General features: G+C 38.5%; 1 protein-coding gene across 3 annotated transcripts in view; it reads left to right on the forward strand.

The window, feature by feature from the left end:
* Positions 1 to 14,073, forward strand: part of LOC118734369 (inositol hexakisphosphate and diphosphoinositol-pentakisphosphate kinase) — a 187,784-nt gene that overhangs the window by 142,473 nt on the left and 31,238 nt on the right. Inside the window, exon 1 of one of the 3 annotated variants that reach the window (XM_036464091.1) lies at positions 817 to 1,602. The exons of 1 other annotated variant lie outside the window; for it this stretch is intronic. In XM_036464091.1, the coding sequence (XP_036319984.1) occupies positions 1,114 to 1,602 (489 nt within the window). In that variant the 5' untranslated portion in view covers positions 817 to 1,113. Of the gene's footprint in view, positions 1 to 816; positions 1,603 to 14,073 lie in introns of those variants that run through there. One more of the 3 variants, XM_036464092.1, reaches the window with a different exon arrangement.

The raw sequence follows: 14,073 nt of genomic DNA on the forward strand, positions 1-14,073 counted from the left end.
CCTGATCTAGCCCGCGAAATGGGCTCGCTTGCCCGTACGGGCAAAAAAGCCCATACGGGCAAATGTACCCATGTCTGGTTTACGACATACAACAATACGAAGCTTACGACACCGTTGTGAATACCCCAATAGATTATTCAGGCAGGTTCTGCAATTCACTTCCGGTGAATTTCAACACCAATCAAATTAAATTCAACCGCTCACATATGACTAAATAAGTTTATCTCGGTAACCGCTTCATCGATTTCTACCAAACGGTTAAATTATTTCATAAAGGTGAGAAAACTAATACGTGCGCCGGGTATTTAATGTTCGGCTTCGCCCGAACTTAGACTTATTTACTTGTTATTATTCTTTAAAGCCCAATTCGAAAATTCTTTTGAATTCGCGGCCATTTGTGTACATCAATGACGTTCAAAAAAAATTATCTACCCTCACTTAAACTCATTGCTATTAGTCTCGTGTTTTTTTCATAATCAAATTTCATTATCAGCCATTTATGACACATTTATCTGAGATTAAAAATCGGCATATGTATGTACATATGTATGTATACAAACTAAATTTTTTTGTACATATGTACAGTAGATTAGAATGTTATATTTGCCACCGTCAGTCTTATAGCCAGATTTCTCTCTCTGTATGTTTGTATATACATACTTATTAGTTATTCATGTGTTTCATATTTATTACAAATGAGTGTGGCTATCGCTCGCAAATGATTTTATTAGTATTTTATTTACGAAAATGATTGCTCATTTCGCTTTGCTTGTGAAACAATGTGGAGAGCAAGTGCGCGATAAGTGCATGAATATGACTGATCGAGCGTTCAGAACATCTGGTTGTTTTCAGTTCGAAAGAGGCGCTATTCCCGTTGAGAGTACTCAAATACACGTACTTTGTGGCTACGCGTACACCTATCTAATATTTAAATTAATTAGAACGTTGCGATACGAGTATCGTTCGCATATCGCGTGTTTACTACTTGTGAGCGAGCTGTAATAAATTGTGTTTGACCTAAAATTGTCGCCAATAAATTGATTGTAAGAAATATATAGCACTTTATATCCAATAGAATAGCTAAAGACGCATTCAAGAGATTCGCCCAACACAATGTCCAATATCGATTGGGTATGGTGGAAGGATTGGTGGCGTGTTAAGCGACTACGCAAACGCTTGCGGAATGCTTTCGATGCCCGCGATTCACAGCAATCTGCTGAAAGCACTGAAGGTCCTTCAGTGTCAAAATATTGTCGTGTGTGTAATAAGGCACTTATGGAGGTGTCCGCCCCAGCTGTCGCTGATGCCGGACGATCATGTCGTCGTTGTCGACGCAGACATTTCGCCGCCAATGCTGTTGCATTTAGGGGCAGTGACGTTGAACGAGCAACCGCGACAGCCAATAGGCCAGATGATTATGAAAACAATGGATATTATTTCGAAGATGTCCCTGAGGAAGATGAAGAGGTTGGTGGTAGTAGCAATGATGCATCAAACGGTGCTGGCTTCGATGACATTAATTATAATTACGGCGGCGACGACTTTGCCGGCTTCGATGATACTGAGGACGATGACTTTTGCTATTGTGATGAGTGTTGGTATGTACGTATCGTATCAATGTACATATGTGGATGAACTAGAGATAGCATACGTATGTATGTAAATTAGGGTGATTCAAATTTATTTTTTTTTGTCCTCGGAATTCACCTTTCATTCAAAAATCAGAAGAAAAAAATTTTCCTGTGTTATTCCTATGGGAAATCGAAAAGTGCGATGCGGGCATTCTTAATATTAATATTAACGGCTCATATTTTCTGAGACTTATTTTGGCATCTGACCGAAACTTTGGAGCAAATAAATTCCTCTTTCTGAATCACCCTCGTGTACATATGTATTTACTAGATGGACATACATGCATACATATGTACATCTGTACATAGACATGTGAATTCATTGTTGTTGTATCAACATACTCGTACATAGATATAGGATTTGCTCTTGAAAGTTTTTCGCTAAAATTATTATCAGCTGATAATTGTCTTGATAGGGTCCACACTAGGGTACCCATCGAAACTTTTTTTTTAATTTTTAGACCCTACCCCCTAATTTCCTTCCTTTTTTTAGAAACATTATTGCCTATTTTTATAGATTTTTCAAAAGTCATTTAGAGGTCGCGACTTGGTTTAGGTCAGGAAGTACGGTTTTGTAGATATATCAGTTTTTGAATGACTAGTTTTCATTCTATTTTAAAGATCAAACATGTTGTGAGGACATGATTTATAGCCCTTTAAAACTAAGTATAATAATCTATTTTCAGACTTGGGTTGTTGGGAGTTTTCATCCGGCAAATAATAAAAAAAAACATTTTTTTTTACTTTTTTAAGTTTTGACCATCACTAATTTCCCCAACTTCAAAATATGTAGTACTGTCTAAAATTAAATCTACTTTCAAATAAACGGATTGCTCATTTATTGCAATCGCATAAAAGTTGTCGAAGTTAGGCGACATTTCTTAAATACGGCCTTGAACTTATACTCTGTATGTACCGGACTCTCGGATTTTTTGGGCAGTGTGGCTAAGGAATTCATCAATATTTATTCAAAATTGCTACATACAAACGCTCCACTTCACCGATCGACCAAATTTGGTACACACATTGCGCTTAGCCTCCCTAAGCGGCATATTGAAAATTTTTGAAATCGGACAAAAACCACGGGCTCCACCAACGTAACGGTAATTTCAAAAAACTCAAAGCTAGCTATATTTTAGGGGAAGTAGGCTTTGTCCGATTTCATAAATATTCAAGACGGTGCTTAACAAGGCTAAGCACAATATGTATATCAAATTTGGTCGATATCGGTCAAGTAGTTTTTGAGATACGCATATATCATATAAGAAGGCGGTGCCACCCCCTTTTTTCCAAAATTTCTTAAAAAACACTTTTTTGCTAAAGAGCGATTGTATACATACATATATCAATTTTGAATGAACATTGATGAATTCCTTAGCCACACTGCTCAAAAAATTCTGAAAGTCCGGCACATACACAATATAAATTCAAGGCCGTGTTTGAGAAAAGTCGCCTAACTTTGAAAATTTTTAAGCGATTGCAGTAAATGAGCTATCAATTTATTTGAAAATAGATTTAATTTTAGATAGTACTACATATTTTGAAATAGTGGAAATTAGTGATGGTCGAAACTTTAAAAATTAAGAAAAAATGTTTTTTTTTTTGCCCGATGAAAACTCCCAACAATCCGAGCCTGACAATAGATCATTTTACATCATTTTAAAGGCCTATAAATTCTCTTCTCACAACATGTCGATCTTTAAAATTGAATGAAAACTAGTCATTCATAAACTGATAAATCTACAAAACCGTAATTTCTGACCTAGAATGACAAGTCGCGACCTCTAAATGACTTTTGAAAAATATATAAAAATAGGCAATAATATTTCTAATAAAAACGATGGAAATTAGGGAGTAAGGTCTTGAAATTTCAAAAAAAAAAAAATGTTCGATGAGCACCCTACTCTAAACGGTATTGAATGCTTGTGTATACAATACATATTTACATATGTATGTAGTTATTTGCAAATGTATTAGTAAAAAATTTAATTATGTTTGCGTTTAAAAGGCAAACAATAGAGTTTTTATCAGTTACGTTTTATAATGCATGCATTCTTGCCAATGTGTGTATAAAGCGAGTTTGAATAGCTTGCTTTCAAAATTAGTTTGTCTGGTATGAAAATCAACTGCTAACATAATATATGGCACTAAATAGTAGCTTTTCATATTTTACCGGTTTCAAATAATACATACAAATGCTGCCATAAATTCGAAAAAAAATCGAGTTTTAGGTTTATAGGTGTTTAGGACATGGACATGGGGTGCAACCGTGATTTTAGATGCCAAAATGTATAGCGTGTCAAAACAGTTCTTAACAAGGGTAATACATTCTTCAGCCTGAAACCTTCCTTAGAGGTTGCTTAGTACAGGCTGGCGCACCAAAGGCACGCGTGCCACTAAAGGCACGCAACAAAATAATATGGGCACGGTATTAAGTGAAGACCAAATTCTTCAAATACTAGTAGTAGTAGTAGTTCTTTTTTGTTTAAATTGGAGATTCACATCCGACAATACAGCTCAGAAGAGCCAAGAATACAGACAGTTCCCATCAAAATCCACATAACACATTCGATTCCTGAGCTCCATTGCATCATTTATCAACAAGCTTTGTGTGCATAGCATGGTTTCGACTCCCTTTGTAATATCCCTGCAGGGAGTGACGTTAGCTTACACCTAACTTTAGTCTATACTAGAGCTGCAAAACTATCGATTGTACTATCGATAGTATCGATAGTTTTATTTTTGGAAAAACATCGATTGTTTCCTTGCGATAGTCGATAGTTTCGATAGTGCCGGTGCACTGAAATTTCGTGATCTTTACTTAAATAAGTGACGCTGTGAATTTAACTAAGGAAAATATTTAGAAATTCACGTTTAAGATGTAATATTTATGCTTACATATGTGCAATATTTTCATTACATATGTATATATTATATACATATTGTTCGGAGTTGAAGTTTCCGTACATATACAACACGATAGTATACGATACTATCGAAAATATCGATAGTATTTTTCAAACTATCGAAACTATCGAATGGCGTCACTATCGATAGTTTTGCAGCTCTAGTCTGTACGCGAAGACTAGTGCTAACTATTAACTGTATATTTTGTACGAAAAAAAGCTAACTACTTTTTTGGGGCGTTGGCCGCAAAAATGTCAGAGCTGGATACCTCTGCATTACATGTCAACTAACTTCTAACTAACTATTTTTGGACATTTTATTTGTACTGAGTTCCAAAAAGTATCTGTGAAGTGCTGAAAAAAATACATATATATTCAAAGCAGTTTTTGTATGAGGATTTTAAAATAGAAACTTGGAAAGAAAACAACTCCCGATTGCGTCTGCATGACTTCTGCACGACTTTACAGCTCACTTTAAGATGGGTTTGTCATACCTAATTTCTCTGTCACGTAAAATCCGAAATGTTTTTTGAGGTTAGAAAAAAATGCAGACGTGATGGAGCAAAACGGACTTCAGATTCGTGTTCAGCGACCCCAAAAACATGATAGACTAGGTTTGGTCAAAGGAACCTTTCATCGATTTTTTTTGTGGACCTGTGTAATTTTTCACTGCAGGGATAATAATCAAAAATACCCCAGTGGGAAAATGTAATGCATAGTAATCGAAAAAAATAATCAGTAAAACAACCCTTTTCACATTCGAAAATGCATTTTTCCCCCAGGGCGATGTCCTAAGAAAAGTGTGGCATTCAATTTTACATTACGTAGTATCGAGAAATGAATGTGTTATTTAATATGAAATTTTTGGAACTTTTTGAATACATTAGAGTGCTGATTGCATAGTTAGCAGTAATATTATCGAGAACGCATAAGAAATACATTACATATATTATTTATCACGCATGTAATGCATCACTATTTTTCCGACTGGGACTGAACCTCATATCTTCGCTGGCATTAAATAACGAAGGTTTGAGCCATATACAAACGTGGCTTGCAAATTTAATGTTTTTTTACGGATACTTGCCAGCATTTCAATAATTTGAACGTAAAGCTTCAAGGTGCCAATATAATTGTGATAGATCTTCGCGTTTTTTGAGGTTAAATTGCAAGTTTTTGGTAAAGATATTGTTTCCAAAAATTACAAGTCCGATTTGTATTTACATGAAAAACCAGACGGTAATAATTTGTAGTAGTATTGGGAAAAAATTTTGGTCCCGTCTCGTGGAATCAATCGAATTAGAAAGGGCAAAAATGCTAATACTAAAGTTTTAGTAACTTGGAATTCTACTTCAGACACATTAGCTGTCTGTAGAAGCTGGTGTTTGCTATCTTGACAATATTTCCAGAGTCCTTACCACTTACCACGTAAGGTACGGTGACCATCCGTCCTTCATTTTTAATTTTTTCAAAATGAAGGACGCCTTTTGTCCTTGTACAATCTGTAAAGCAGGATCGTGTTGGGCGCTGAGTTTCCAGTTCCACTGAAAGAAAACAACCTGCTGCACAGTGGTTTAAAACTGGCATTTAGTGTTCGTAATTCACTGAAGCCCTCATTTTTCACTTAATTTGATTGATTTTTATTTTTAACCGACTTCCAAAAACGGAGGAGGTTATCAGTTCGTCGGAATATATATATTTTTTTTTTTTTTTATGTATGTTACCGCATAACTTTAGACCACGTCAACCGATTTCGATAATTCCTTTTGCATCGGAAAGGTAGTGTCTCAGAGGTGGTCCCATACTAAGCTGGTCTAGATCCGATCATTGGATCATTAAATATATATATATATATATTTTTTTTAAGTCGGTGTTTTTTTGCTAAAAATTATTTGTTTAAATTTTGTACGATTTAAGTGTCAATTAATGTCTGCGAGAACGGGATAAGTCATGATTTCTTGTTGGCTCGTCATGGCTACATTGATTATTTCTTTGGAAATAAGCGCACGTATATGTATAAAGATTCGCTGGCCCCGGCATAGTAGACCAGTGTTCTAAAAAAGTGCCGTTAGTTCTGTTCAAAAAACTGCACGAAGTTTTTTAACAATCTTTAAACAACCATATTTAACACTGCCATTATTTTGACCCCAGTTGTGTATATCTTATTTGGCGCTTTAACCACCTAAGCGATTTTGACCAAGTTCAACAAAGCACGCCAGTCTCTTCTGTGCCAACTGACGCCAATTGGAAATGCCAAGTGAAGCCAAGTCCTTCTCCACCTGATCTTTCCATCGCAGTGGGGGCCTCCCTCTTCCTCTGCTACCACCAGCCGGTTCCGAGTTGAATACTTTCAGAGCGTGAGCGTCGGTGTCGGTTCGAACGACATGGTAAAGCCAGCGGAGCCGCTGTATTTTAATTCGCTGCACTATGTCCTCGCCGTTGTACAGCTCATACAGATCATCGTTCCATCGTCAGCGGTACTCGCCGTCGCCAACGCGTAAATGCCCGTAAATCTTTCTCTCGAATACTCCAAGAGCCGCCTATCGGATGTTGTCATTGCCCATGCTGCAGCGCCATATACCAACACAGGCATCATGAGTGACTTATAGAGTGTGGCTTTCGTAGGTCGAGGGAGAACTTGGCTCCTGAATTACCTACTCAGTCCGAAGTGGCACTTGTTGGCAAAAGTGATTTTGCGTTGGATTTTCATGCTGACATTATTATTGGTGTTAATGTTGTAAATAGGTATGTATGCACTGAGAACCGTGAAAATGGACGTAGCCCCGACCACTTATGATTGCATTTATATATGTCGATAACCGCTTTCCCAATTTCTATCAAACTTGGGACAGCTGTTGACCTTGGCACAACATAGCAAAAGGTTGCAAATATTTAAAATCGGATAATAACCACGCCCATATCCCATTTAAAGAAATGCGAAATCTGCGATAAACCACTGCTAAAGCTAATTTACTGAAAATTTATGTTTGAAATAATTCTTTCGCAAGAAATAGTCTTATAACAAATTTTTGGAACATGGGCGTGACACAGCCAACATATGACCACATACATATATGTATCTCGGTAACCGCGCTATCGATTTGTATCAAACTAGGTATAATTATTGTGATTGGCACAAAAAAATCAATATTTTGAAAATTTTTGAAATCGGACTAAAGTTACTTCCACTTTTCATATAACGGTAAATTTCAGAAATGCGAAAACTTCGATATTTTAAAATTTAAGAACACCAATTTTCTCAAAAGTTGATACAATCTCTTAAAAAGAAATTGAATTTTGGAAAATAGGCGTGGTACCGCCCACTTATAATTTTATAAGTTTATCTTATTAAGTCTAACTAAACAACCCTGCTTCCCATGTAACGGTAGTTTTCACAAAGGCGAAAAAACTATATTTAATACTTGGGCAGGGCATTCAAGTGCAGCTTCGCCCCAACTTAGACTTTTTACTTTTTAGACCTAAATTTACACAATTGTATAGCATATATGAGGAATTCACAACGGTGTCGTGAGTGTCGTATTGTTGTATGTCGTAAAATTTACAAGCTTAAATAAATGTTTAGACTTGAAACCTCAACCAACTATTTTTTAACACTGCGAAAATACATAATATGACTTTGATAATACCCTCAATATATTCTTTAGACGTTTAAAGTTTACGACATACAACAATACGACACTTACGACACCGTTGTGAATACCCCAATTGTCTTTTAATTCGCTAAACCATAATAATAATAATAACACAGGCCAACACTGATTTTGTTTCCCAAAATGTGTAAGCTGATTTTGATAGACCTTTTTGTGCTGATTACGAATCTGTAAGCATAAAGTTTCCATCAGCTTTAGATTTTGAGAAAAACGTGGTCAAAGTATCAAAAAATCGCGTTTTTTTTGCAATATTTGAGAAGCTCTAGCAAAAAACAAAAGGTGATGGAACCTTCCACTTGGGCTTAAATTAAAGCTAGTACTCTCGGCTACTATCCCTGAAAATACCATTCGTTCACCTTGACTTGATGGTCACTTATAGTCATTTATTGAACAATAACAAAGTACTGGAGTATTGTGTGTATCAAAAAAAGCTTTAACATTTTAGGAAACCACATTTTTCCCCATTTTGGTTGGCCTTTGTAATAGATTGGCGCTTACACATGTATGTATGTTCGTGTTTGGCCGAGCTTCTCCTCCGATTTGTGGCGTGCGCCTTGATGTTGCCACAAAGGGGAGGGACCTAGAGTTTTACGCCGACTCCGAACGGTAATTGCATTTTTATGAGAAGCTGTCATCATGGCAGAAATACACCCGGAGGTTTGCCATCGCCTACCGACTGGCGACCGCTGTTAAGAAAAAACAGTTTTCTCTATTTTTTTGCGATGTTTCATTGACTAGGGCTTGAACCCAGGCCCTGCGGAGTGGTAGTGCTAACCATGATACAAAAAAGAAGGTAGTTCCATTGTCACTTTTTCGTCGCCATATTAACCACCTGACAATTAAGCAGATTATGACATTCCGTGCTACCACCCATGATACAAAAAAATATTTTTTTATGTAAAACATTAAATAAAATAAATATTCTACATTAAAATTTGTTTGAATTCAAAAAAAAAAAATACATAAAAAGAAAAAATTAGCTGTTTATTTAATCAATGCCCGTATACAAGACATTTATGCAGAGGTACAAAGGTAAGGTTCTTCCAATTCCCCGTTATTCCGCACATTCGAGAGAAGTGGTTGCTGGCATGCGGTGTTAAGGAGTGTGACTTTGCAAAGAATGAAATGTCGTTAGCCAAGAAGACTGCACGATTAAGCCGAAGTGCAGTGCCAAAGTGTAAAAAGTAAGCATGATAATCGCAAATGTGACCAAATTTTGATATTCATAATTTTCAGTAGTGAATCAGAAGAAACGGAAGAGAATTTGGAAAAATATCTCACGTATTTGGAGGGGTATGTGTGTTAAACTTTCTTATAAGCAACACAAAAAAAAACATTTTCCTTTGAATTTATTTAGAAGTGAAGAAAATCTGTTTGGAATTGAACCAACAGGGTCTTAGGCCGAAATGAAAACATGTTGTGCTCAGAAGCCAATGTGGAGAAAACAAATGATGCTTTAGTAAGTTTTGAACCTAGAGGACTCACACTCACACTCACACATCATGTCTTCAAAGAAATAAACGATGTTCCCTTGTCACCAGCAGAACATATCGAGGTAGAAAATCGTCTACTTTTATTACTTTAAATATAGATTATATTGCAAACATCCGTATACATATCTGTTGTAGCTTCAAGAACAGGAAGAAGCCAATAATTTTTTGGATCGCATGACCGCGCTGAGTGATATTGAGTTCGATGGCCTGGAAAACTTTGGCGGCTACATAATTTCAAAAATGGGCTTGAGTCAATTTGGATGCGAACATCTGCTGAAAATAGTCAACATTTTACGTATGTTAATTTACTTTCGGAGGGGGGGGGGCTTTATAAACCAAAACCGGAGTTTTTAAGTTTTTTGGAGCAGGCTAATGCAATTTTTATCAAAATTAATGGGGATCTATTAACCACAGATCTAAATTACATGCAAAATTTATTGTTAAACACGAACATTTGTTTAGATCAAAAAATTCTAAAGCGGTTTTATTTAGGTAGGACATTTTTTCGGATTAGATATCTTAATAATAAAATAAAACAAAACAAAATTGGCAGAGTTAATAAGAAAATGAAAAAATATTTCGCATAGCCAATCACTAAAGATTTAGTTTTAATTAATTTTAAAAATGTTTTTAATTCAAAACGCTACTATTTATATATCAAATTTTTAATATAAAATATATGGATATTAACAATGTTTTTCTTGAAAAAATACTTTGTCAAAAATAAATTACTTAAATAAAATTAAAAAACTTTGAAACTTATCTTAAAATATATAAAATGGATACATGCCAAAAAAAGTATTTTATTTCTTAAACTTTTTTCTTTAGCTATATTATCAATGACTTTAGACAAAATATTTGAATTAATTTTTAAAACAAAGTATTTTCCTTACTAAGTTTTTGTGTTATATGCCTCTTCATTCAGCATTTATGAAATCAACCATTTTATAAATAATATCCAATATATGATTTGAAATTACCCTCTCCTACAAATTTCCGATGTAGCAACGCTATGCCAAATGTTGACATCAGGGAGAATGTCAATAATCTGCTTTTTAATCAAAAAAAAAATTTAAATGAAACTACCTTGTATTTTTGTATCATGGTGCTAACCACTACCATACATGAGCAAAGCCAAAAGAGGGTTAATGTAGACAAATATATGAATTGTTTACATTTAAATTTTCAAATAAGCGTACGTCATATATTGATTGCACTTTGTTTATTACATTATGATTAAAACTATGAAAAACTAATTTTGTGACAACTAATTTCGTCGGCAGTTGTGGTGTAGTGGTAAGCAGTGTGCGCTTTCACTCATCACACCAAGGCCAGATTCCTTGGACCAGGTTTTCACAACGCGTAAGGCGCCTTGGACCAGATCACATAGAACTTGGGGGTGCTTACCTACCGCCGTCAGGGCCAGATCATCAGCGTAGGCAACTACCTGACAGCCCGTGCTCTGTAGCTGCGACAGCAGAGTATTCACCGTTAGATTCCACAGGAGTGGGGAGAGAACACCGCCTTGCGGGGTGCCGCGGTTTGCATACCTTGTTACCGATACCTCTCCCATCTCCGAGTATATAGTTCTGCAGCCTAGAAGGCGATGAACAAATTCTACCAGAGGGTACTCCAGACCGAGGTTAGTTAGGGCGCGGAGAACAGCTTCTGGGAGAACATTATTGAAGGCACCCTCGATGTCAAGAAATACACCTAATGCATATTCCTTAAGCGCTAATGCCTTTTCAATGGTGCTGACAATACCATGCAAAGCTGTGTCTACAGACCTGCCTTTCCAATAGGCATGCTGACAGCTAGATAATTTACTTAAATCAATTTCTGTTCGGATCTTCACGTCCAGTAGTCTTTCCAGAACCTTCAGGAAGAAAGATGTAAGGCTAATCGGTCGAAAGTCGCTTGGCTTCACGTGGGATGGTCTGCCGCCCTTGGGAATGAACACAACCTTCGCCAGTGTCCATCCCTTGGGTATGAAGCTAAGTCTGAGACAAGCCTTATAGATTGAAACAAGCATCGGACATAGAATGTCAGACGTTGCCCGAAGTTCGGCAGGGAAGATGCCGTCCATGCCTGGAGATTTGTAGGGCTGGAAGGACCTTATGGCCCAATCTACCCTTTCTCCATCAATAAAATCTATGCATTCTAAGGAGGGTCCAGAAATTGTGCGAGCGACGCCAGGCTCCTCAGTACACCCTGGAAAGTGGGCGCTCATTAGAACCTCAAGCATCTCCTCTTGGGATGATGTCCAGTCGCCATTCGCCTTCTGAATAAACATTGGGTTCGTCGGATTTTTGGCAAGCACTTTGCGCAAGCGATTACCCTCCGATTGTCCCTCTATGCTATCACAATAATCCTTCCAGGAGTCCCTTTGGGCTTTCCTGGTGGCATTCTTAAATTTCTTTAAGGCTGCTTTGTAAGCAGGCCAAGAACCATTACGCTTTGCAGCGTTGAAGAGTTTCCTGCTTTCCTTCCTTAAAGAGGCAATTTCCTTAGTCCACCAGTGTGGCTTCCTCTTTCCTCTCGGAAGTACAATTGGACAGGACGCAGAGAAGGCCGTATTACAGGCATTGGTGATGCAATCTACGGCTTCTTTAATTTGTTCCGATGAGCTTAACTCACCGAGAGAAGCAGGGTTTGCGAATAGAGGCTCCGCTTCATCAGATGGTAACATTAAGCCGAGCCTACCGAAAGAAGCGTCGTTGAGCAGAGACTCCGATAGTACCGTCCTAAACACAGTCCAGTCGGTACGTCTCTTGTTTCTATACAAAATCGGAGCCGGATATTCCAAAGAGATTTCGAATGATAAGTACATATGGTCAGAGAATGAGTGGTCGTTTAGTACATGCCATTCCCTAATACTCTCCAAGAAAAAATTGGACGTTAAGGTAATATCTAGTACTTCCTCCCTGTTTGAGGTAACAAAGGATCATAAGATAATATGAAGTCAAGTAATAACTCACCTCTTGGGTTGATATCGGTAGAACCCCATAACGAGCGGTGCGCGTTTGCATCGGCTCCTACCACGACGGGAAACTTCCTTAAATTGGCCTCTTTCACCACGTCCAGTAACCGAGCAGGGGGGCAATCTTGGCGATCGTGAGCCATATAGGTTGAGACCAGCCAGAGTTTGGTGGATTTTCCCTCCACATTGATGCTCACCGTGTCCTCATCACTAAAATGAGTGAGTAAATTATAAGAAATAGTTTTCTTGATTAATATACATGCTCTGATTTTACCTGCCACTGGGGCCGACACAATTTGGTAAGCATCAGAGTTGAGTCCGCAGACCCTGTTTTTTACGACCCAGGGCTCTTGGACAAAAATTTACTCCTCCCATTTGTCACTAAGGTGCAGGAGCAGAGCTGCGGAGGCTGCTTTGGAGTGGTGAAGGTTAATCTGTAGGACCTTCATCCACAGCCTCTAAGGAGTTGTCGCCATCCATAGCTCCTGGCACGGTCCCTTTGGACACCTCTACAACAGTATCATCGGCGTCCTCCGTTTCCGATGCCAGGAACAGGTTCTCGAAATCCCTCGTCCATTGGCCGAAATCAGCCCCGTCTCCAGCAGCGGATTGCGTATCGCTTTCCGATTCTGATGCCGAGTCTGATTGCTCCGCCAGACGAGGGACCACGGGAACCTTCTGGACTTCTTGGCTAGGGGCAGGACCGCTCGAGGCGTTTTCTGCCCTACTCGAAATAAGACCTTCTTCTTGTGGCAGATTATCGGGTTCACTCGCGGTGCTTCCCGGCTCAGGAATTTTACCCTCATTCCCTTTCTGGGTTTTGAGAGTGATGGAGTAGAAGCCGTAGCTGATGACTCCATTGCAGTCAGCGAGGATCGGGAGAGATTCCGCGTTAATTACCAGGGTAATATAACGTTGTTGTTCCCTAACCTCACTGACCTTCACTACTCTCCAATCGAGGGCTGGTAGTGTGTCGTTGGAGATCTGGATAATCTCCCAAATTCCCTGCGGATTAGCGGGTTCCTCCGGGACCCATGCCCTGGCTCGCGGCCTGCAAGGGATTTCATCCCTATGCACTGCCACTAGTCAGCGCCGGGCCAGAGTTCCCCAAGCGCAGATATGGCCTTCTTATAGAGCCGAGCCGACCTTTCGTCGGCGCACGATACCAATTTAATACGGCCTTGGTATAAGCCAGCGTCGCGAATGACAGGAGCAGGGCCAGGATTCCTTTGGATAATTTCCTTGTACACCCGGCAGAGACCTACAAGGACAGTCCTCCAATTCTCGGCTGTCAGGTTTCCCTCTGGATGCCCCCCTGTCCATTACAGCCAGAACCAAATGGTCTTTGGCCACATCATTGAAAGCCCGAGGGACCCGTGAAGGGTTTGGCGG

Source organism: Rhagoletis pomonella, unplaced genomic scaffold, assembly GCF_013731165.1.
Source record: "Rhagoletis pomonella isolate Grant_MI unplaced genomic scaffold, Rhpom_1.0 Rhpom_scaffold_00002, whole genome shotgun sequence".
Taxonomy (NCBI): Eukaryota; Metazoa; Arthropoda; class Insecta; order Diptera; family Tephritidae; genus Rhagoletis; species Rhagoletis pomonella.